Raw genomic sequence first — 22,128 nt, 5'->3', positions numbered from 1 at the left:
ATAGGATTGGTAAACCATTTCTCCCATTCTGACATGCCCTTTAATATGCTTCTTCCATCTTCTTCCTTTCCCTTCTCTTCCCTGCTTTTGGTAATACTTTGTTTTGAACTCCAGGTCTCCCCCTTGCTAGGCAGGCACTCTGCCATGTGGGCTGTTTCTAATTCTTTTTGTTTTAGGTTATTTTTGAGGTGAGGTCTCTTGTTTTGCCCACAACTGGCTTCTAGCCTTGACCCTTCCTAAGAACCACAGGTAGTCATCCCCTAATCTGACTTGCTCTTCATTGAGATAGGGTCTTGCTAACTTTCTGTCCTGGCTGGCCTTGAACTGTAGTCCTCTCCACCTCTACATTCCTAATTTTTATTCTACTTTATTTTATTTTCTGGTCCTGGGGCTTGAACTCTGGGCCTGGGTGCTGTCTCTGAGCTTTTGCTCAAAGCTAATGCTCTACCATGTGAGCCACAGCACTACTCTGTCTTTTTCTGAGTAGTTTATTGGACATAAGAGTCTCAGGAACTTTCCTGCCCAGGCTGGTTTCCAACCCAGTCGATCCTCAGATCCCAGCCTCCTTACAGGCGTGAGCCACCAGCAGCTGGCCCTCGTTTTTAATATTCTCTCTCTAGATAAATAAATAGTGGCTTTTATTTTAAGTAGTTTGAATTTCTCTCAGCATTGTGTTGTTCTTTTCAGTGAATAAGCTTTTTCTGTCAGACATATTCTTAAATGTTACTTATTTGATGTTGATTTATATATATATATATATATTTTTTTTCTTTTTGGCCAGTCCTGGGGCTTGGACTCAGGGCCTGAGAACTGTCCCTGGCTTCTTTTTGCTCAAGGCTAGCACTCTGCCACTTGAGCCACAGCGCCACTTCTGGCCGTTTTCTGTATATGTGGTGCTGGGGAATCAAACCCAGGGCCTCATGTATACGAGGCAAGCTCTCTTGCCACTAGGCCATATCCCCAGCCCCTTGATTTATATTTTTAACGCATTTTATCTTTAAAAGCTATTCTGTGATAAAATATATGTAATAACAAAATTTACCATTTTAGCTATTTTTTTTTTTTGGTGGTATTGGCGTTTGAACTGAAGGTCTTGCACCTGCTAGACAAGTGTTCTATCTTGTGAGTCATGCTTCCAGTACTTTTGCCTTTATTTTTCAGATAAGGTCTCATGCTTTTTTCCTGGGTGGGCCATAAATTGTGATCCTGTCTACCTATGTTTATTCGGAGGCTGGGATGGCATGTGAAGGCCAGGTCCAGCCTTTTTTGTTTGTTTTTTTGCAGGACCTGGTCTCAAATTACAGCTGGAATTACAGGCATGAGCCACTGTGTTTAGCCATTAATGTATGTGGTACTGAACCCACTCTTTTTTTGGGGGGGGTCTTGTACTGAACTCAGGGCCTTGCACTTTCATTCAGCTTTCTTTTTGCTCAGAACTGATGCTTTACCATTTGAACCACACCTCTACTTTGGCTTTTTGCTAATTAGTTGAACATTAAATGGAGTCTCTCAAGTTTGTCTGCTTTACCTGCCTTTGAACCTCAGTCCTCATATCTTAGCTTCCTGAATAGGATTACAGGCTTGAACTCAGGGCCTTGTGCTTGATAAGCAAGGTCTCTTCCACTGAACTATACTCCAAGTTCATGCATTTCTAATGTTATGTAACTATCTGCCACCATCCATCTCGAGCACTTTCTTTGTCTTACAGAATTGAAACTGTACCCATTAAACGGTGACTTCCCCTTCCCTCCTTTCTGGGCAGCCTTCTACTTTCTGCCTTTATGAATCTATCTATTCAAGATGCCTCACAGGAGTAGAGTGATAGTGTTTGTCCTTTGGTGAGGGACTTAGCATAAATTCATCTGTGATAAAGCATGTCATAATCTTCTTTTTAGAGGCTGAAGAATCTGTGGTTCTAGCATATTCTGTTTATTCATTAGTTTGCATTGCTTCCATTGTCAATAAAACTGCTATAAGATGGTGGTGCTTTTCATTATTATTTGCAGTGCTGGGATCAAACTCAGCATCTTGAGTACCCTAAGTAAGTGTTCTACCACTAACTACATTCCCAGACCCATTTTCCTGTTTGTTGTTGTTTTTGAGACAGTATCAAGTGCTCTACCACTGAGCTACATCCCTAGTTCTTTATAGTTGTTTTTAAGACAAAGTCTTGGTATGTAGTAGTCCATGTAAGTATCAAACACAAGAGCCTCTTACCTTAACCTCTTGAGTGCTGAAATTACAGATGTGAACCACCATATCTGGCCCTGATATTATTTTTTAAAGTTCAATTTCCAGTCATCCCTAATATGTATAAATACTATTGATTTTTTTTTTAATATAGAGCCTGAATCCTGCAACCTTGCTGCTGAACCTACTTATTCTACATTTTTTTTTTTTTTTTTTTTGGCCAGTCCCGGGCTTGGACTCAGGGCCTGAGCACTGTCCTTGGCTTCCTTTTGCTCAAGGCTAGCACTCTACCACTTGAGCCACAGTGCCACTTCTGGCTTTTTCTGTTTATGTGGTGCTGAGGAATCAAACTCAGGGCTTTGTGCATGCTAGGCAAGCACTCTACTACTAAGCCACATTCCCAGCCTCTTCAGTAACTTTTTCTGTAGTCTCCACCAAATTTTCTTCATAAACTGACATGTTATCTGCTACAAAAATAAAACTAGTTTTATTCCTCTTTTCTGGCCTTTATGTTTTCTTTTGGCAGGACTTGGATTTAAATTTAGGCCTTGAGCTGGCTAGGCATATGCTTTACCACTTGAAGCGTATTCCTTTTCCCTACTTTTTGCTTTAGGTATTAAGTCTCATGCTTTTTGCCAAGGCTAGCCTCGGACTATGATCCTCAGACCACATTTTTCCTACCCACACCTCCTGCGTAACTGGGATAACAGGCATGTATCACGTACCTGGCATTTTTGTTGACATGGGAATCTTGCCAGCTTTTTATATGGGCTCTCCTGGAACTGTGATCTTCTAGTTCTCTGCCTCCTGAATAAACTGCGATTGCAGGCATAATCTCCGTGCCTGGCCCCTGTTTTTTACCTTTATGCTTGTAATTTCTTTTTCTTGCCTGATTGTGTCGGCTAGATAGTCAGGTACAATACTGAATAGAAGAATAGAGACCTTGTTCTCTATTCTCAGTCTTTTACCATTGAGTATGATGTTTGTTTTCATACAAATATAAATGCCTTCTATGCCCTTTGCTGAGAGTTTTAATCAGGATTGAATGGTGAATTTTTTCAAGTGCTCTTCATGTGTCTTTTAAAATCATTACTAGACTTTTCTCTTTTAGTTTATGTTTTTAGTGGTACTGTGGTTTGAACGTAGGGGCTTACTTTTGTGAGGCAGGCATTACCACTTCAGCCATGCTCTCAACCCCTCTTTTAACTTAATATGGTGAATTCACTGATTTTATTTAAAATGTGAAAAGCTCACGTTCCTGGTATAAACACCCCTGGGTTAAATATATGTATGTGTATGCGTATGTAGGTATATACAGTTAAATTCTGTTAAGGAATTTGTTAAATGTCTTGTTTTCTTTTTTGAGGTTAAGTTTAGACCTGTAGCCTACAGTGGTCTTGAACTTACTATTGTAGCCCAGACTGGCATCAAACAAGCCCCTCCTGCCTCAGGCTCCCAAATGCTGCAATTATAGAACCAACATGCCTGCTTCATTAAGAATTTTTACCATGGTAGTCTGTAATCCCAGTTACTCGGAGGAAGAGATGGGAGGTTCTTGGTTTGAGGCCACTTTGAACAAAAAGCAGAAGACCCTACCTATCAGAAAAATAAAAAGTGGTAGAGCCACTAGCAAGTTTAGGGCCCTGAGTTCTATCCCTACCAGAATTGCTGGCATCTGTGTTTATTGGTAGTTGAGTAGTTTCTTGTAGTGTTTATGGCATTCATAGTGTACACGTTAATCTAGGGTAATCTACTAATATAAGAACCTTGTGTTACCAACTTTAGACCACATTGGTATGATTAACAATTTACCTGGTTCTTTTTAAAAATTTTTTTGTTTGTTTTTTTGGGGGGGTTATTTTGGCACTACTGTCGGGGTTTTGAACTTACTGCACCTGCTAAGCAGGTACTCTAGCCATTTGAGCCACACCCTAGTTCTTTGATTTACCTTTTAAAGTGATTTAAATATGGAAAAACAAACCTCTAAATATTTACCCATGTAGTTACAATTTCCAGTGCTGCTTGTTTCATTGCAGATATTCGTATTTGTATGTTACCACTTTCCTTTTTTTTTGTTGTTGTTGTACTAGCATTTAGGCCCTGGTGCTTATTAATAAGGTGTTGTCTTGTTAACCATTTTTCCTCTGCCTGAGGTCATCTAGTGTAGTTTGCTGGCGATGAATTCTTTCAGCTTTGGTTTGTCTAAAAGGGTTATTGTGCTTTGTTTATTGTTTTGTTTTAAAATAGGGTTTCTACCCAAGTTAACCTCAATTCACTGTGTAGTCCATTGCATTTTTTTTTTTTTAAAGATACTTATTAGAGTAGAACTCAGTTTTTGGTTTCTTCCATCCAGTACAGTAGCTATGTTAGACTATTCTTTTTTTTTTTTTTTTTGCCAGTCCTGGTGCTTGGACTCAGGGCCTGAGCACGATCCCTGGCTTCCATTTGCTCAAGGCTAGCACTCTGCCACTTGAGCCACAGCACCACTTCTGGCCGTTTCCCATATATGTGGTGCTGAGGAATTGAACCCAGGGCTTCAAGTATACGAGGCAAGCACTCTTGCCACTAGGCCATATTCCCAGCCCCTATGTTAGACTATTCTTCTGTTGATTTTGTAAGACATCTTATTATCCTTGTCTTTGTTGTTTCAAACATTATATGTCCTCCCTTTCTCCTGCTACTTCTAACATTTGTCTCTTCTCCAAATTGAGCAATTGGTGTCAATTTCATTATGTTTCTTGTTGGGGACTTATTTGAGCTTCTTGGATCTGTGGGGCCTTTTTTTTTTGGCCAGTCCTGGGGCTTGGACTCAGGGTCTGGGCACTGTCCCTGAGCTTTTGCTCAAGGCTAGCACTTGAGCCACAGGGCCACTTATGGCTTTTTCTGTGTATATGGTGCTGAGGAATCGAATCTAGGTCTTCATGCATGCAAGGCAAGCACTCTATCACTAAGCCATATTCCCAGCCTCATAAGTTTTGATCATTTAGAAAAAGTTTCAGGGGCTGGGAATATGGCCTAGTGGCAAGAGTGCTTGCCTGGTATACCTGAAACCCTAGGTTTGATTCTTCAGTACCACATATATAGAAAAGGCCAGAAGTGACACTGTGGCTCAAGTTGGCAGAGTGCTAGCCTTGAGCAAAACGAAGCCAGAGACAGTGCTCAGGCCCTGAGTTCAAGCCCCAGGACTGGCAAAAAAAGAAAAAGTTTCAGGTATCATTTTTTCCAGTCTGTATCCTTCCAACTCTGTCCTCATCTCTGAAACTTCCTGTGTTGTTTTTGAGAAATCATTACACTGCTCATAAATACTTTCCTCATGTTTCAATATCCTCTTCTCCTGCTTTGTTTGAGATAGTTTCTATTATAGTACCTTCAGGTTTACCTAGTTTTTCTTCTGTAGTCATTGTCTAATCTGATTTTAATTCTTTTCACTGTATTTCTGGGGAAAAATGTAAGACATTTTCTATTTTACATTTGCTTTGAATCTTTGAATATTTCCTTCACAACCTTTTTGTCAGTCATGGAGTTTGAACTCAGGGCCTGGTGCTGTCCCTGAACTCTTTTGCTCAAAGCTAATATTCTACCACTTTGAGCCACAGCTCTACTTCTAGTTTTCTGGTTATTAATTAGAGGTAAGAGTCCCGCCAACTTTCCTGCAGGCTGGTTTTGAACTGTGTACCTTAGAGTTCAGCCTCCAGAGTAGGTAGGATTACCAGTGTCTGGCTCCTTCTCAAGTTTTTTTTTTTTTTTAATATAGCTATGACTGTTTTAATCTAACACAGGGCCTGGCACATACATGGCAAGTGCTCTACCACTGAACTACACTCCCAGCTCATGTCTGCTAAGTCAGACATGTAGTCAATTCTGGGCTAGTTTTGATTGATTACTTCATCTCCTTGTTGTGAGTCAGTTTCCTGCTATTTTGCATGTCTGGTAATTTTGATTGGATGCCAGACAATGTGAATTTCGCCTCATTGATGGCTGCATATTTTTGAATTCCTGTAAATCTTGGTTTTGATTTGGAAGACTCCTTTGAGTCTTGTTTTTAAGATGTTTCAGGTGAGATCAGAGCATATTTGGTCTAAGGTTAATAATCCCTCATTGCTGAGGCAAGAAGACTTTTCTGTGTATTCTACCCAGTGCCTACTTTTTCCATTCTGGCTATGAGAAAAGTGATTTTCCTTGCCCTTGGTTTGTCTGGTCTTATGAGGATAGGGGTTGGGGGAATAGAAGTCTGCTACCGCCATACTCTGTTCTGTGGATTCTAACAACTTAAATCTAACAACTTGAATCTCCTGTTTTTTTAATCTCATCAGACTGTCCTGAGATATCATAGATTCTCTTCCCTGTGCCATAGCTAGTAAACTCTCATTGGTGGGGTAACTGTCCATTATGTTCTAATATATGGTAGCCAGAAAACTTGTGGTATACATTTTATCTGTTTTTGTTTGTGTTTCAGTCAGGAGGGTCAATCTGATCTCAGTGATTCCATTGTAATCAATATGATAAGATTTTGCCTTGATTTTTTTTCATTTCCACTCTTCCTATCTGTCATCCCTTTACTCTGGATGTGTCTTTCCTTCATTCTATTATTAGGAGGTGGCAAACAATAGTACTTTTCTTTCTCATACAACTTTTGTTCTTTGAGATATTTATTTACTTTGTTTGTTTGTTTGTTTTTTGCCAGTCCTGGGGCTTGAACTCAGGGCCTGAACACTGTCCCTGGCTTCTTTTTGCTCAAGGCTAGCACTCTACCACTTGAGCCACAGCGCCACTTCCAGCTTTTCCTATATATGTGGTGCTGAGGAATCGAACCCAGGGCTTCATGCATACAAGGCAAGCACTCTACCACTAGGCCATATTCCCAGCTTATTTATTTTTTATTAGTCTTCTCTTTCTTTTTCTCTAACCTTCTCGCCTTGCCTCTTTCCTTCTCTTCCATGTTTTTGTTGTTCTTGGGGTCAAACCTAGGGCCTTGGGTGTATTCCACCACCAAAGCCTTCCTTTCAGCCTTGCTTAATTTTCTAGGTGCCTTTTGATTAGTCAGAGTCCTCAGGAGCTATCTAAATTTCCAGACTGTTGATTCCTGTAGGTATTCTGTCATCAAATTCATCTTGCTGAAGTCAGTGCCTTCTGCTCTCTCTCTATCACCGGTGCTGTCTTCCTGAGATCTTCCTGGACATTAATTATCCTTCCCTGACCTTTTTTTTTAGATCTCCTGTTTTCTGTGTTTCCAGTCTTCCTCTTTCTTGGTTTACTTTCTAGTTTTGGCATAGCACATCCTCTGTAGTTTCCCAAAGAGAAATGTGTGTGGGTATAGGTTTGGGGTCCTTGCCAGCTTGATACTTGATCATCAGTTGATGTTTGTTGAATATAGAGATCTAGGTTAGAAATTGTTTTCTCAAAAACTTGGAGACATACTCTGTTGTCTTTTAGGCCAGAGAGTTCACATTTGTGTCTCATTGTGAAACAACACTTGAGAAAATCATGCTTTCAGTCCATGGCTGGTGAATTCCATTGCTTTGGGGCTTGTGGGGAGGCAGAGCATTGTAGTGGAAATGCATGGACCCTGGTGGCAGGGAAGCAGAGAGACAGAGACAGCAGGACAGATACCCTTCAAGGGCATTCCCCCAGCAGCCCACTTCCTCCAGCTAGGCTCCACCCCTAGTTTCCACCACTTTCCAATAATGCCATCAGTTTATGATTCCATAAATCCATTCACTAGTGCAGAGCCTTCATGATCCAGTTACCTTTCAATAGCACACCAACGAGGGACCAACCAATCCTTCAATGTATGAGCTTTTTCGGGAGACACTTTATGCCTAAACCATAACAATGTAAAGCAGTTCCAGTTTCTTTGTGTGTGAAACGAGCCTTTGAGTGTTTTATCCCATTAGAGAATCCACATCTCACTAATCTAGATCTTCCAAGGAAGGGGCTTGATTTTCTACAACTTTAGAGGTCTACTTAAAAACAAAATTGGAAAGGAAAAAAAGTTTACGTTAAATCTCTTTGGATATTGGTTGTGGTTTTTTTTTTTTTTTTTTTTTTTTTTTGTCATGGTGGTGGTTGTTCTGGTGCTAGTCCTGGGTTTGAACTCAGGGTCTGGGCACTGTCCCCTGACCTTTTGTGTTCAAGGCTAGTGCTCTACCACTTGAGCCACAGCTCCACTTCTGAATTTTTTGGTAGTTAACTGGAAGAGTCTCACAGGGCTTCTTGCTTTGGCTGGCTTCAAATTCCTGTTCTTATATCTCAGCCTCTTGAATAGCTAGGATTATAGGCTTGAGCCACCAGGGCTTGGCTTGGTATGAATTTCTTCTCCATTAAGATGTGGATAGCATTTTCAATTAACATTTGAATAATAAATAGACCTTTAAAATGATGATCATTTTCCTTCTGAAAGAGGTCATTCCAAAAAATCAGTTCTTGTCCACATGGAGGTAATATCTGAAAACAGGACTCTGCTGGTGAGGAGAAATGAGTGGTACAATTATAGCTTTCTCCAGAGCTGTGCTTCTCAAATCTGGTTTGGATTCATTTGAAGAGGTTTCAAGATAACAATGCCCAAGTCTCTCTTGGACTAAGTTATTTAAAATATTATGGTTGGGACCTAAACATTACCGTTGTCTAAGCTCCCAGGAGACTTTAATACCAGGCAGGATAAGAACCTCCACTCCAGACTCTAGGGAAGGGTCTTAGTTTTTCATATTGTGTTTTATAGACTAGAGCAGCAGCATCACTTAGAAATGCAGCCTGTGGGGTCAGCACCTGCATTTGCCATTTGTGTGTACATGAAGATGTGAAGCACAGTGAACAGGTGGGTACCTCATCTGTCCCTGCAGCAAGTACTTGCTGTGGCCAGATTGTGCTATGCACAATGCGGGTGGGTCTATTTACTTTTTCTAAATTTATTTTTTAATCTATTTACTTTTGTCTACTGTCTTTTTTTTTTTTTTGCCAGTCCTGGGGCTTGAACTCAGGACCTGAGCACTGTCCCTGGCTTCTATTTGCTCAAGGCTAGCACTTTACCACTTGCGCCACAGTGCCATTCTGGTTTTTTCTATGTATGTGGTGCTGAGGAATCGAACCCAGGGATTCATGTATACAAGGCAAGCACTTTACCACTAGGCCATATTCCCAGCCCTGTCTACTGTCTTATTTGTAATTTTTTGTTTCTCCCAATACAGGAAAAAAAACAACAAACCTTCTTATTTTTGTTGTTATAACATTGTGTACCTGTGAGGATATTATTGAAAATTTACCATCTGAGATTTTTTTTTCTGCAGTCTGTTTCATTTGGTAGTGTGTGTGTGGGGGGGTGTTGCCCTCTCCCCCCCATTAGAGGTTTCCTTGGGTATTTGGGAATTTTTGTTGTCTGACTGATTAAGGGAAGCACTCCTGTGTTGGTTGGCCTTGTTGACTAAGCTTTGTAGGTGCCCCAGGTGGGCCATTGCTCTGAAACTTCAATGTTGGTGTATTGACATCTTCCTTGGCCTAGTCAGAGTCTCTGGAGAAGACACTTGTCTACTGCCAGAAGATGGAGGCCTTTAGTCAAGAGCTTGTGCACATGGTGGACAGGAGGTTCAGCCTGGTCCCTCCTTTGGCAGCTTTGCCTCCTGGGAGCCCCAGCAGAACATGCCAGGTGCAGTCGACAGCACTGGCTTCTTTCTATCTCTGTCCCCTGTATTCCATGTCTCCAAGTGAAGTGGGGTTTCCTTTCCAGGCCCTGGACTTCAGCAGTACCTGATGTTGGCAGCACCAGAACTTTGAGAATTTTGCTTCCCCAACCTCCTGGGGGTCCATTCCTAATGAAAGCTTCATACTGCCCCTTCCTCTTTCAGATTCACTGTTTCTTCATTGGTCACAGGGCAGGCAGTATGCAGTGGGGGTTAGGTACATATCGAGAAGCCTCTGACATTTCTCTCAATCCCAGGCTCTCTGCACTGGCTCTTCTACTTCCAGCTTTTTAGTGATTAACTGGAGATCAGAGTCTCGTGGACTTAGCTGTGCAGTCTGGCTTGCATATTCCTAGTTCTTGGAAGGTTGGTGTAGACATTGTCCAAAGTGTATGAGCTACGCATGTTGCAGAGTAAATATTCTGCAGTGCACAGATCTGGTGTCTCCTCCCCACTACTCCTTTCCCCACCCCACCTCCAGGGCCTGACAATAGAGCTCTTTAGCTTGTGGCCCTTGCTGAGGGAGTGGGGGCTGGGTAAGGCCTGAGCTGAGAGCTGTAGGCAGGGTAACAGCTGAGTGGCCTCTGCCCAGCCCTGAAAGAGCTGGTAGATGCTGGCTGCTGGGACCCTGACTGCATCATTTCACCTTTTATTCTCCCTTCTCTGGAGCCATTGCCTGACTCTCGTGCCATGACAATGCCTAGGCAGGAGAAGTTAGAGGCAGCTGTCTGCAAGTTGTTATCCCAGCCCCAGCAGTTGGTATTCGTGGTGTAAAAGGCACAAGACCCCAGAAACCTATAGGAATTTTTTCTCTGTCACATGCTAAGTGGTTTGTGTGTATGGAGGGCGGGGAACGAGTGGTCTGGCAGCCTGATAATGCACTCTGTATCCTGTATGTGGGAGTCATGATTGACATGCTTCTTTAGCTGGTAGAAAATGGGGCTCTTCATAATCCCTTCCATACTAATTTGATACAGGTGAGGAGTTCAGTGCAGGCTGTGCTCTTTTGCAGTCTGGTTCTTTCCTTTGCCTCTGAAAATTCTATCTCCCCCTTCACTGGATAGAGTTAGAGAAGATGGGGTATCAGAGCCTCATGTTTAGTGGAACTGCTCGTGCTTTGCTGCCTTCCCTCCTATGAAGCTTCCATCCCATCAACCCTTGGGGTATTCTGTGCCCAGCCTACCTGCTAAAGCCCAATGAAAAAGCTCCTTTGTGGAGTTAGGTTCCAGACTCCCTCTCTTCCCAAGGGAGAGCCTGAATTGTCCTTGGATCTGAAACAGCTTTGTGGCAGCAAAGTAGCTTAATGAGTCTGGGACAAGAGTGGTATAATGAGATTGACAGTCCTTTTCCTTATGAAGATGCTGGCTTTTCTGGATTAGAACTAATGGGGAATTGCAGACCTGGGACAGAAAGAGGGCAGTCAGATGGCAGTAACTTAGGAGAAAAGAAGCAGGCCACCAGGCTGGGAATGTGGCTTAGCAGTAGAGTGCTTGCCTAGCATGCATGAAGCCCTGGGTTCAATTCCTCACTACCACATAAACAGAAAATGTTGGAAGTGGTGCTGCAGCTCAAGTGGTAGAGTGCTAATCTTGAGCAAAAGAAGCTCAAGGACAGTACCCAGGCCCTGAGTTCAAGGCCCAGGACTAGCAAAAAAAAAAAAAAAAGGAGGAAGAAGAAGCAGGCCACCTTTCTCTACTGTCTGTCACAAAGGCTGAAGTCTTCACCAAACTCTGACCAAGTCCCTTGCCAGGTTCTAGTTGCTTTGTAGTATACAAACCACATTAGAGATGCGTACAAATGGCTTCCTTTGTAAAATTATATATGAATTAGCTGGGAGATAAAGGAATAATGACCCTTCAAGAATTGGGACATAATAGATCATTTAAAAATACTTTTGATTGCTTTCCATATGTGCCATGTGTTTATACCACTGTTGTTCTTAAGTATTCCTTTGCTGGAACATCATTGGAGCTTGGTAGCTTTTCTATTCCCATCTGTGGGTAGCAAAAGGGAATTTACAGAAAAGGTGGTATTTGATTAGGGTTTTGGAGCATGTATAGGAGTTCATCTTGTAGAAGAGACCATCACAAGAATTAGCTCAGAGACATTAAAATTAAAGAACAAGGCATATCTAGAGAAAATCAAGCATTTGACATGGTTGGTACAGAAACATTTGAAAGGAATGGTAAAAGGTGGAGGATGGAGAAATAGGCAAGTGTGGGTCTTGAGGATATTATGTGCCAGCAGGCATTTGGTTCAGGAGTTACTGAAGGATTTAAGCAAGGGAGAGACCTCAAGAATGTTCAGGTGACAATAACAACAGGCACATGCCTGGTGCTGAGCTGAGTAAGCAAGTCATTATCTGGCTTTTCATAATAGCTCTGTGGAGGAGATTCTGCTTATCCCCACTCAACAGATGAGGAAATTGAGGCTTAGAGGTTAGGTGATTTGCTCAGATGTTGCCTAACTAGAAAGTGAGAAAGCCCCTTCAGTCATGTCTGTCTGATTCCTCATCCTGATGGGTGGTTGAAGCAGGTGATTTGGTCGCAGGGCCAGTAGAGGTCAAGGAAGAAACAAGCTTTGGGTAGATAGGCATATGGCCTCTGTCCCCAGTTGGTGTGTGATCTTTGCAGTCTGATGTAGGAGCACAAGTTAGCAGAGTCTAAAGAGATAGAGATGAGCTCCAATTGGGTATCTCCTAGTGGTGTAGCCTTGTAAATGTCTGGAATGTGAGTCAAGAGCTGTTGGAGCTCTGGAATGAGGACAGCACAGGGTGGCAGTAGGAGGCCTGGGAGGAGAAGAGGTGACCCCCAGGAAGTGGAACATCCCATGAGAAGGAAGGGTGAGGTCAAAAGTCTTAGGAAATACTAACAGTTAAAGAAGGGCTTCAGGGCTGGCTTGGGCCTGTGAGCCCATAACTCAGCCTTACATAGCTCAGCCTTTCCTGTCCTCTGGACCTTTGCTAGCAGGCTCCCTTGAGTATAGGGAAGGGGGAGGGGATGAAGGGAAGGAGAGTGAAGGGAGGGACCTAGGTTGGCCCTATGTCCTGGAGATGGAGAGGGTGTGGACTGTGGTAATGTGTCTGAATCACACCCTTCTTTTCATTGGACCCTGGCCAGCCTCAGACCAGTGTGATGTCAGAGCAGGCTGACCTGAAGGTGCCAGGTGCCTGGTACAGTTCCTTTTGGGATGAGAGTCAGAGGGGAACCAGCATGGCCTTGATCCAGAAACTTTCATCCTGCCTAGAGGTGAGTTAAAGAGGCAAGATAATCCCCTGGCTGGGGGAAGGAGCTCTAAGTCCTCCTCTGTTCCCCAATAAATTTATTCCTCCAGGGTCTAGAGAAGTGGGAAGCAGAAGTGGAGGGGATCAGCTTGTAGGTAGAGTTAGCATCTATTCCCAAGAATACGGTAGATTGTTTTGGAAAAAATCCCCTGGCTGGAAATTGCTTGTCATATCTGTTCCTCGGTGTGGATTTGTCACTTTACTGATGCTGTGGGAGAGGCTGGGAAGAGGAGGGTGGGTAGTGGAAGTAGGCTGTCCCCAACCACTCCTGACTCCCTTTAGCTACAGAGCGTGGAGAGTTAAAGGGACAAGTAAAGACCAAAGGGGGTACATGTAGGTGAATTCCCCCAATCCCAAAGGTAGCCTGGGTCTTGAGGCTATCGCTCAAGAGTGTTGGGAGATGGAATGTCTGGGAGCACAAGGCAGGGAGAAAACCGGAAGGAGGAATGTTTTGAATCAGTCAGATACTTCATCCAATCAGGGCAAGGAGGAGTGGGCCTGGCATTTTCAGCCTTGTTTTTAACTAAACCCCCGCTGACTTTTGAATTCTTTGCTGCTGCTCCTGATGATTTTTTACCATTGTCATGATAATATGCCAAGGAGCTTAGAATAGAACCAAGTGTCCTGGACTCCCTTCCCCACCATAATGTCTTCAAACTTGCCTCAAGAGAACTACCCAGAGAGCTCCTGGAATCTGTGCTTAGCTTTAAAAGGCTTGGAGTGGGGGGAGGGGGGTATCTCAGCATCTCTCTCTCTCTCCCCTGCTCTAGGAAGGTACTTGGAGCTCAGCCCTCACTAAACACATTGTAGTTAGAGTCAGTGGATGCTTCAGATGCCATTAGAATGAGAGGTTGTGCATGGCACCTTGGAGCCCTGGGGGCTGGAGAGAGAGAGGAGGAGCCTCTGCAGTTGGACTCTGGAGGAGTTGGCTGGCCATAACCTCACCTCTGGCTGGGGCAGGCCCACCTGTGTGGGCACGTGTTGAAGCGAGTCTTCCCGCAGAGCATCGGCTCCAGTCATTCTGAAATCACTGAGGCCTGCCGGCCCCAGTGCACTGGCCTGCCCCACTTGCAGGCTCCTGCTGTGCTGTAGGGTGGGGAAGGAGAGATCAAGGCCTCCTGGGGAGGGTGAGAGAGGTGAGGGTGAGCTGGGGTGGGACTGGGGTGGGCCAATGGGCAGACTAGCGGGCGAGGGGGCGTGGCTTCCGCCGCGGCTTGAGGAGTGGTGCTCGCTGCCCGGCCGGTGGGCCCCCGACTTGCTTGGAGCCAGTGGTGGAAACGCGGAGCCAGCAGGTGGAGGGAGAGGATTCAAGCCCGGAGACCGTGAGGTTTGTGAGATGTTCAAGTCGCGTGGTGACAGAGCCCTTTCTGCGGCTTTTCAGATGAGCACCACAGAGGCGTCTGGATCCCCTGGAGGCGGCCAGTCGAGGGCTACGAGCAGCAGTGGAGCTGTGGTCAGCAAGGCGGAGCTGCTCCCAGGGTCCCCGCCTGCCAGCCGGCTGGTGAGGGCAGCGCGGCCGGGGGAGGGGATCGCAGAGGCCTGCCTGATCGTTGCTGGTAGCCGTGGATGGTCTGAGTACGCCAGGTGCGGGGTGCCTGGATCGGAGCGGCCTCCTCGTCCTCCAGGAGGATGCTCAGCCTTCCCCACACCCTCCTCCCGCACGGGGACGCAGGGCAGTGACGCCGGTGCCGCCCGCCAAAGGGGCGGGGGCTGTGGGGCGGGCACTGCCTCCCTACCCGTGCTACCGAACCGACCGGGTGGTGGGGACTTAAGACTGCATGGGGGAGAGACCTGCTTACCAGCGCCTGGCTGGGGGCGAGGAGGGACAGCAGGTAATGAGGACAAATAGAGGATAGCCAGGTACCTGGGGCCCAGGTCTCGTCCTCTGCCCGTGAGCTAGGGGCCGGCTTCGCCCTCTGCAGCAGCCTCCGAGGAGTCAGGGGTGACTGTGCCCCTGCGCCCCGGGGCTGGTCTGGGGGCGGGCAGGATGAATATAGAGCGGTGTGTTTGCGGGGGCAAATCATTAATATTAGGTTCCCTGGGACTCACTAATAAACTGACCTTAGGGCTTTCAGCATCTCTCCCTAGGAGCCTAGGAAATACTACTTAGGATTTAGGCTGTCTTCTAAGGGAACTGAATCTTTGTATCTTGGCCATTTCAATTTACTGGCCTTTTGTATGTGTATACCAAGCAAAACGTGCCTTTTTGCTTTGGAAAATATGGTCCCATTCCCTTTGGAGATCAGATACTTCCTCTGCTAGCCAGCAGATGGCAGTAGCTGAAAGGAGAAAAGGAATGTACTGGGGAGTTTTGAGGCAGAAAGGTCAGGCCTGTGAAGGGGTTCAGGAACTGACCTGGCTCTTCCCTTACCTCCTCAAGTATAAGTTGTTTTTCCTCGCAGCCTCTCATAACAGAATTTTTGGGTACACTGCGAGGCTTGTTCTTGCTAAACAATAAAAATCAAGGCTAGACAGTTCTGAGGATTCTGGTCATGTCTTGCTGTGGTAGCTAGAATTTTTAGTCTGTCCATTCTAATCAGGCTCATCTTATAACATAAGGAATAGTCCTGCTAAAGTTATTTCCTGAACCTCAGGTCCCTGGATCTGTTTTGGGTGGTGCCTGATGGAGGCAAGGAGGTCAGTAGTCTTTGATTTCATCTATGTAGCTTCAGCATGGCGGTATCCATTAGCTTTGACTTGACCCTTAAACTAAAGGGAGGCTGTCTCTACAAGCTTGTGTGATGGACGCTGACAAGGGAGAAAAGGGACTGGTTGCTCAGTGTGTTCCCACCCCAGATCAGACTTAAGAAATGGCTGTCCTTCAGGCAAAGAGGTCAAGAACTGCAAGAGACTTGGAAAGAAAGCCTAGGATGCTGACTCCCCAAAACTCTAAATGCATCCCTGTAAGCCATCTGAGGTTCTGTACTGGTGGTGGCCAGCTACATAGGGACAAGAGAGCAGTGTGCAAGAAACAGGGGCTCTTTAGGCATGGCCAAGGGGAGGGGTTAGGGAGAAGGAGACTTCCTGCAGCTGTCAGGTGTGTCTGGGGGCTGCATAAGGGGGGGGTGTAAGAGCAGCTGGCATCCTTTGAGGAGGGGCAGAGGGACCATTTGTTAGCTCTAGGAATGTGGGGGCCCATGGGGACTTGATGGAGTATCTCCAGCCCCCTTAAGCTGATATTTGGGGGGGAGGTACTATAAAAGAGATATCCTGCAGCCTGAGATCCTACAGCTTTGGGATTGGGTCATCCCAGCAGAGGTGTTGGGCATGCTTGTTGTTTTTTGTTTGTTTGTTTAAGAAGGTCTTGGACTTTTGCCAGCAAATCTGGGGAGAAGGCACCCTAGATGTTGTGGGCAGTACACAGCAATCCCAGGGGAGGAGGTGGAGATTTGCCCCCCCCCCCTTGGCTGGACTGCCCCACTCTGGCAGGCCGCCGGCCTCCTATTTCCGTCGGGCACCAGGGTAACAGGGCCACATTAGGGTCTGAGCCAGGAGACACCCAGCCAAGGCTGGGACTTGGGGTGGGGGAAGGTCCCTAAATGATCTCTGTGCAGAATCCAGGAAATACTCTGGGATCCAAGCCCTCAGTTCAGGCTATATTCTAGACACCCATAGCCCCGGACGAGCTCATATAGGGACCTGTAGCCCCTTTGGGTGCATGCTGTTGGATTCCTAGTCCCCACCCTAAAATCCCAGGAGTTGTCTGCAACTGTTGAGAGCTGCAGTAGTAGCCACAGACAGGAGGCTTTGTGTATGGGGAAGCAGGGGGGCCAGTGAGGGTGACTGGGAGGAAGAGTCGTCCCCCCCCCCCCCCCCATTTCTGCTGTCCTCTTGGCAGTGATTCAGAAAGGTCCTTTTTCATCCAGTGTCAGAACTGCTCAGCTGGGGAGGGAGGGACAGAGGAAGAAGGGAGGGCGGGCCAGGGAGCAGTCCAGTCGGGTGGGGGAGCCCGGGAGTAGGGCTAGAGTTGTGACCACTGCACTGGAGAGAAGACAGAAGCAGGACGGAAGACTGAAGCTGTAGCCAGCTGTGAAAACCTAGCCAGGCTTGCCACAGAGCAAAGGGGACCACCCATTCTTCTGCCCTATTTCCCACAACAGTGTGGGAGACTCCTGGATAGCCTGCAGGCTAACTAGCCTTCTGGGCAGAGCAGAACACTCCGGAGCTGAGGCTCTTCCTTGCCACTTAGTAGGCCGTGGCTGTAGTGACCTGCTCAGGGGTTTGGTTCTGTGGAGATGCCGGTAGCCCGTCGGTTCCCTGGCTTAGAGCTCTCCTTCCCTCTCCTGGCCAGACTGCGGCGGCGTTTGTACACAGTGAGTGCGGAGTGGGGGGACTTTGTCAGCTCCTCAGCCCTGGTGCTTTAGTGAGGGGCAGAGCTTGATGGAATGGCTGAGAGACCCTTCCCTTGAGGGCTTGACTGGGTAGTTTGGGCTGACTGGCCTTTCCCTTCCAACTACTTTATTCATTTTTGACCGTGTGTGTTAGAAAGGTGTATGCAGGAGCCAGGTTTTGTCTGTGGGGGTGTGGGGGTATGTGTGTCCACTAGCCGTGGAGCCACATGTTCAAGCACAGGTGTGCACACCAGGCTCTGTTGGGGTTCAGGCCCATGTGGAATTGGTGACTGACTGAGCTGGAGGAAGCTGCAGCAATGCTCCGTACTTTGTGGACAAAGAAACAGGCTAGAGGGGAGATGGTTCGTCTGAGGTCTCCCTGGCTTAGCAGTACAAGCAGGACTGGCACCCTGACTCCTTTCTCCTCACCAGGAGACCAGTGTTCTTCCTAGTCTTCCCACTCATACCCTGAGCAGGGTGTTTTGTTAGCTTGTGTGCTGTGCTTTCTAAGTAGCTCCAGGGGAGGGGCCTCTGGGCTTTCCTAGCCTTGACCATCCAGGCTTTAAGTTGCTTTCTAAAGCACAGAGGAGGGTAAAAATGGGGACCTGAAATCCAGGGATTTGGGGGGAAGGGTGGGGAGAAGACTTTGTAGACTGCTTGAGCTCCCCTTAGGGGCAAGCAGTGCCTCTGGAATTAGAGCCATGAGCTTAGAGCCATGTGTAGCCAGTGGGTTTGCTGTTCCAGGGACAAGGCAGAAATGGTGGGAATGCTGGCTGGCTCTTCCTGCCCATGGCCAGTGGTTTTCACAGTGCACCTTTGGGTTTTATTCTGGAAAGCAGTGGTACCCCTTCTTTGCCTCTGGTTGTTTGTTGTTGTTTTGATTTTGTTTTTTAGGTCAAATGAAGGAATGCAGGGAAGGTTTAGAACTGCCATAGAGTAAAACTACAGCTTTGGAGTGTTTCTATTTTTGCTGCCATTTCACAAGTAAAATTAATAGGAATGTTCATGTTAACTGTATATAGTCAAAAGCCATTGCAATGCAAACTGCAATGTATTGGAGAAATGAAAGAGGTTCTAATGTGCTACAACACTGGATACCATATGAAAGTAGTGAGATGCTAAAGTCTCAGGTAGAGCTACCACACGAAGGCACCATCTTCAAGTGATGTTTTCAAATAAGGGTGAATGGCCTTCATTGACATCTACCCAATAGAAGACTTGTGCTATGTTCTAAAAGCAAAGTCTAGTTTCTTTCCAATGTGTATATACATAGTTCTGTTCTAGGAAAATTAAGCTTATATTAAAACTACAAAAATATTGTCTTGTTCCTACGTGAAATGGAAATTGAAGCTAGGTTTGGATAATCACAAACAAGTTTTTCACCTATATAAATTAAGGTGGGTAGATTTGGGTTTTGTTTTGTGTTGGGGCCTGAGCAATGTCCCTGGCTTCTTTTTGCTCAAGGCTAGCACTCTGCCACTTGAGCCACAGCGCCGCCACTGCTGGCCGTTTTCTATATATGTGGTGCTGGGGAATCGAACCCAGGGCTTCATATATATGAGGCAAGCACTCTTGCCACTAGGCCATATTCCCAGCCCAAGGTGGGTGGATTAGGGATGGTGGTTGAGACTGTCCTTTGGATTGCAGGATAACTCATGTTGTTTTCCTCCAGCCATCAAATCTGTATGATTAGTGCTCCCTCATGTATTGCAACAACCAAAACCTAGTGGGATATGCAGCCTTCATATGAAGAGTTATAGCTCAAAGTTGGGCAGCAGGCCCAACTGCCTGGCCTAGCCGTTGGGGGTGAACGGAGGGCTTCTGGTTCCCATTTGTCACTCTTTACTGCCCTGAGCTGCCTGAAAACTCCGAGTTCCTGGCACTGTGTTGGCCAATACTGGGAACTCATGTTGGGCCTGAGCTGTTAATGCCCATTCTTCTTTGTACATCTTATACTGTGTTGAGAGTTGAGGATGGGCCATATTTAGGTACAGAAGGGATTGTTTGGCCCATAGCCTAATAGCTGCCTTTTCCCGAACATCTGTCTTTCTCATTGGAAATAAAGGCAATGTTAGAGGTGTCTGACCAGGCCCTCAGAAGTGAGATGTCTTACTTGGACAGGGATAGGTTTGATGTCTGGTAGGTTCCTCTACTTAGCTTTTTTTTTTTTTTTGGTCTGTCATGGAGCTTGAACTCTGTCTGGGCCTGGGTACTGTCTCTGCTCTTCAACCCAAGGCTAGCACTCTTATCACTTACCACACTTAGCACTCTTACCACAGTGCCACTTGTGATTTTTCTGAATGGTTTATTGGAGATAAGAATCTCACAGACTTTTCTGCCCCAGTTGGCTTTGAACCTGGCTTTGAACTGCGATCCTCAGATCTCAGACTCCTGAGTAGGTAGGATTATAGGTATGAACCAACAGTGCCTAACTGTCTACTTAGCCTTGAAGGTACTACTAAACCTTTTTCTGGGCCCATGAAAGTATAGGCTAGAGGTCACTTACTGATACCCATTGGCTGATTGTGGTCTATAGATGTGTTTTGTTTTGCCAGCACAGCATATGTATGTGTGTGTGTGTGTGTGTGTGTGTGTGTGTGTGTGTGTGTGTGTGTCTGCTGCTTGTGCTTGTGCTTGGTTTTTCTTTTTAAAATTAGCATTAAATTAGGTGCTGGTGGGTCATACCTGTAATCCTAGCTGCTCAGGATGCTAAGACTTGAGGATTGAGTTTCAAAGCCAGTGCAGGCAGACAAATCTGAGAGAGAACTATTGTGGAGACACAGAATCAGCAGAAAGCTAGAAGAGAAATGGCTCAAGTGGTAGAGCTCCAGCTATTAGTCAAAAGAAGGTTCAAGACCCTGATTTGAAGTCCTAATAGAGTGGCATCAAAAATTTCCCCAAAAAGAATTACTTATCCAGAGGACTTCATTTTGACATGTCTTTCTTGCATTCAGTGCATTCAGAGTATCTTGATCAAAGTCCGGTCCCCCCGCCCCCCGCAGTTTGTGTGTATTTCAAATTGGAATTTTTTTTTTTTTTTGGCCAGTCCTGGGGCTTGGACTCAGGGCCTGAGCACTGTCCCTGGCTTCTTTTTGCTCAAGGCTAGCACTCTGCCACTTGAGCCACAGCGCCACTTCTGGCCGTTTTCTGTATATGTGGTGCTGGGGAATTGAACCCAGGGCCTCATGTATACGAGGCAAGCACTCTTGCCACTAGGCCATATCCCCAGCCCTCAAATTGGAATTTGTTGATATCAGGAGGAAGATGAAAATAAGAAGCCGAGCAGCGTTGGTAATGTGTGACTATTTGTGTGGGGTTAAAAACAAAGTCTCAAAGGGCACATAAATGACATTATTAGCAGCTAGCTTAAGAGAGGGTTGTACAGAAGACAGAATAAGGCAGCTGTGTACCTTTTGAGTATTTTAACATATACATATATCACTTAAAATTAATGGCAAAATTTTACATGCGTTCGGTATAGAAAAAAAATATCAAGCACCGATAACACTGAGCCATAGTCTCTTGTGACAACCATCAACAGAAGTGAGGTAACCCGTTGATGGAGGTCCACCCCTCCCTCTCTCCCTTATACTTGTAGCCCTGTAGGCACCTGGGTGATAATGGCATGGCTTTTAGAGTAGGAAAGGTTCTTGTGATGTCAGGCACTGGGAGGAACTTGACTTCAGTCTGTGAGGTCTCTGTGATCTGAGAATCCCTGTGTTACATGGTTCTCCAAGACACTGTAACCATTCCCTCCACCACCAGGTTTCTATTTAAAATCTTGGAAGTAAGAGCTTGTACCTTTTCCTGGAGAGATAATTGATAGTTTTACATTGTGTGTGTGTGTGTGTGTGTGTGTGTGTGTGTGTGTGTTTTGCTTCTGAAGCTTGAACTCAAGACCTGGACACTGTCCCTGAGCTTCTTTTCCTCAAGGCTAGCATTCTTCCACTTGAGTCACAGCTCCACTTCTGGCTTTTTTGGTAATTTATTGGAGATAAGAGTCACATGGCCTTTCCTGCCCAGGGTGTCTCCAAACTGCAATCTTTAGATCTAGCTAGAATTACAGGTGTGAGCCATTGGTTCCTGGCCTAAATTTAATTATTAAAGGGCTTGTGACTCCTGGAAACTTTTAAGAGCAGATGAGAAACCCAAGCACAGAGGTTGGTCTCAGATCATTCAATTGTAAATCACAGATTTGGGAGTAAGACCCTGACTCCTGATTACTTTGGGGTCAGGGCTGCGTCTCAGCTGCCCTAAGTCTACCCTTCTTGCTGGTAGAAATAGGAGGAAGTGGACAGAATTGTTTTGGGGAACACGTGGCATTTTGAGTCCTTTCAGGCAGCTGTAGGGTGGGTGTGGGTAAGCTGAGGGCCAGCTCGCTCTGCCACCGCCCTGTGTCCCTTGGTCCCTCAGCCACTCTTCCTCCTTGCAGAGGCTGGGGAGCAGCAGCATGCAGCCGGAGGAGGGCACAGGCTGGCTGCTAGAGCTGCTGTCCGAGGTGCAACTACAGCAGTACTTCCTGCGGCTCCGCGATGACCTCAATGTTACTCGCCTGTCCCACTTTGAGTATGTCAAGAATGAAGACCTGGAGAAGATTGGAATGGGTCGGCCTGGTAGGTGGGACATGGGCTTTACTTGTCTTTTCCCTCTG

General features: G+C 45.9%; 1 protein-coding gene across 23 annotated transcripts in view; it reads left to right on the top strand.

The window, feature by feature from the left end:
* Tnk2 (tyrosine kinase non receptor 2) overlaps positions 1–22,128 on the top strand; it is a 46,853-nt gene that overhangs the window by 4,675 nt on the left and 20,050 nt on the right. For 11 of the 23 annotated variants that reach the window (XM_048346816.1, XM_048346820.1, XM_048346811.1 and 8 more), the window contains exons 3-4: positions 12,983–13,111; positions 21,910–22,090. In XM_048346816.1, the coding sequence (XP_048202773.1) occupies positions 12,998–13,111; positions 21,910–22,090 (295 nt within the window). In that variant the 5' untranslated portion in view covers positions 12,983–12,997. Of the gene's footprint in view, positions 1–12,982; positions 13,112–14,452; positions 14,474–14,909; positions 14,979–17,113; positions 17,460–21,909; positions 22,091–22,128 lie in introns of those variants that run through there. The other 12 variants (XM_048346812.1, XM_048346828.1, XM_048346819.1 and 9 more) reach the window with 4 other exon arrangements.

The sequence above is a fragment of the Perognathus longimembris genome, chromosome 5 (genome assembly GCF_023159225.1).
Source record: "Perognathus longimembris pacificus isolate PPM17 chromosome 5, ASM2315922v1, whole genome shotgun sequence".
Classification (NCBI taxonomy): Eukaryota; Metazoa; Chordata; class Mammalia; order Rodentia; family Heteromyidae; genus Perognathus; species Perognathus longimembris.
This window is presented reverse-complemented; position numbering and strand designations above follow the sequence as displayed.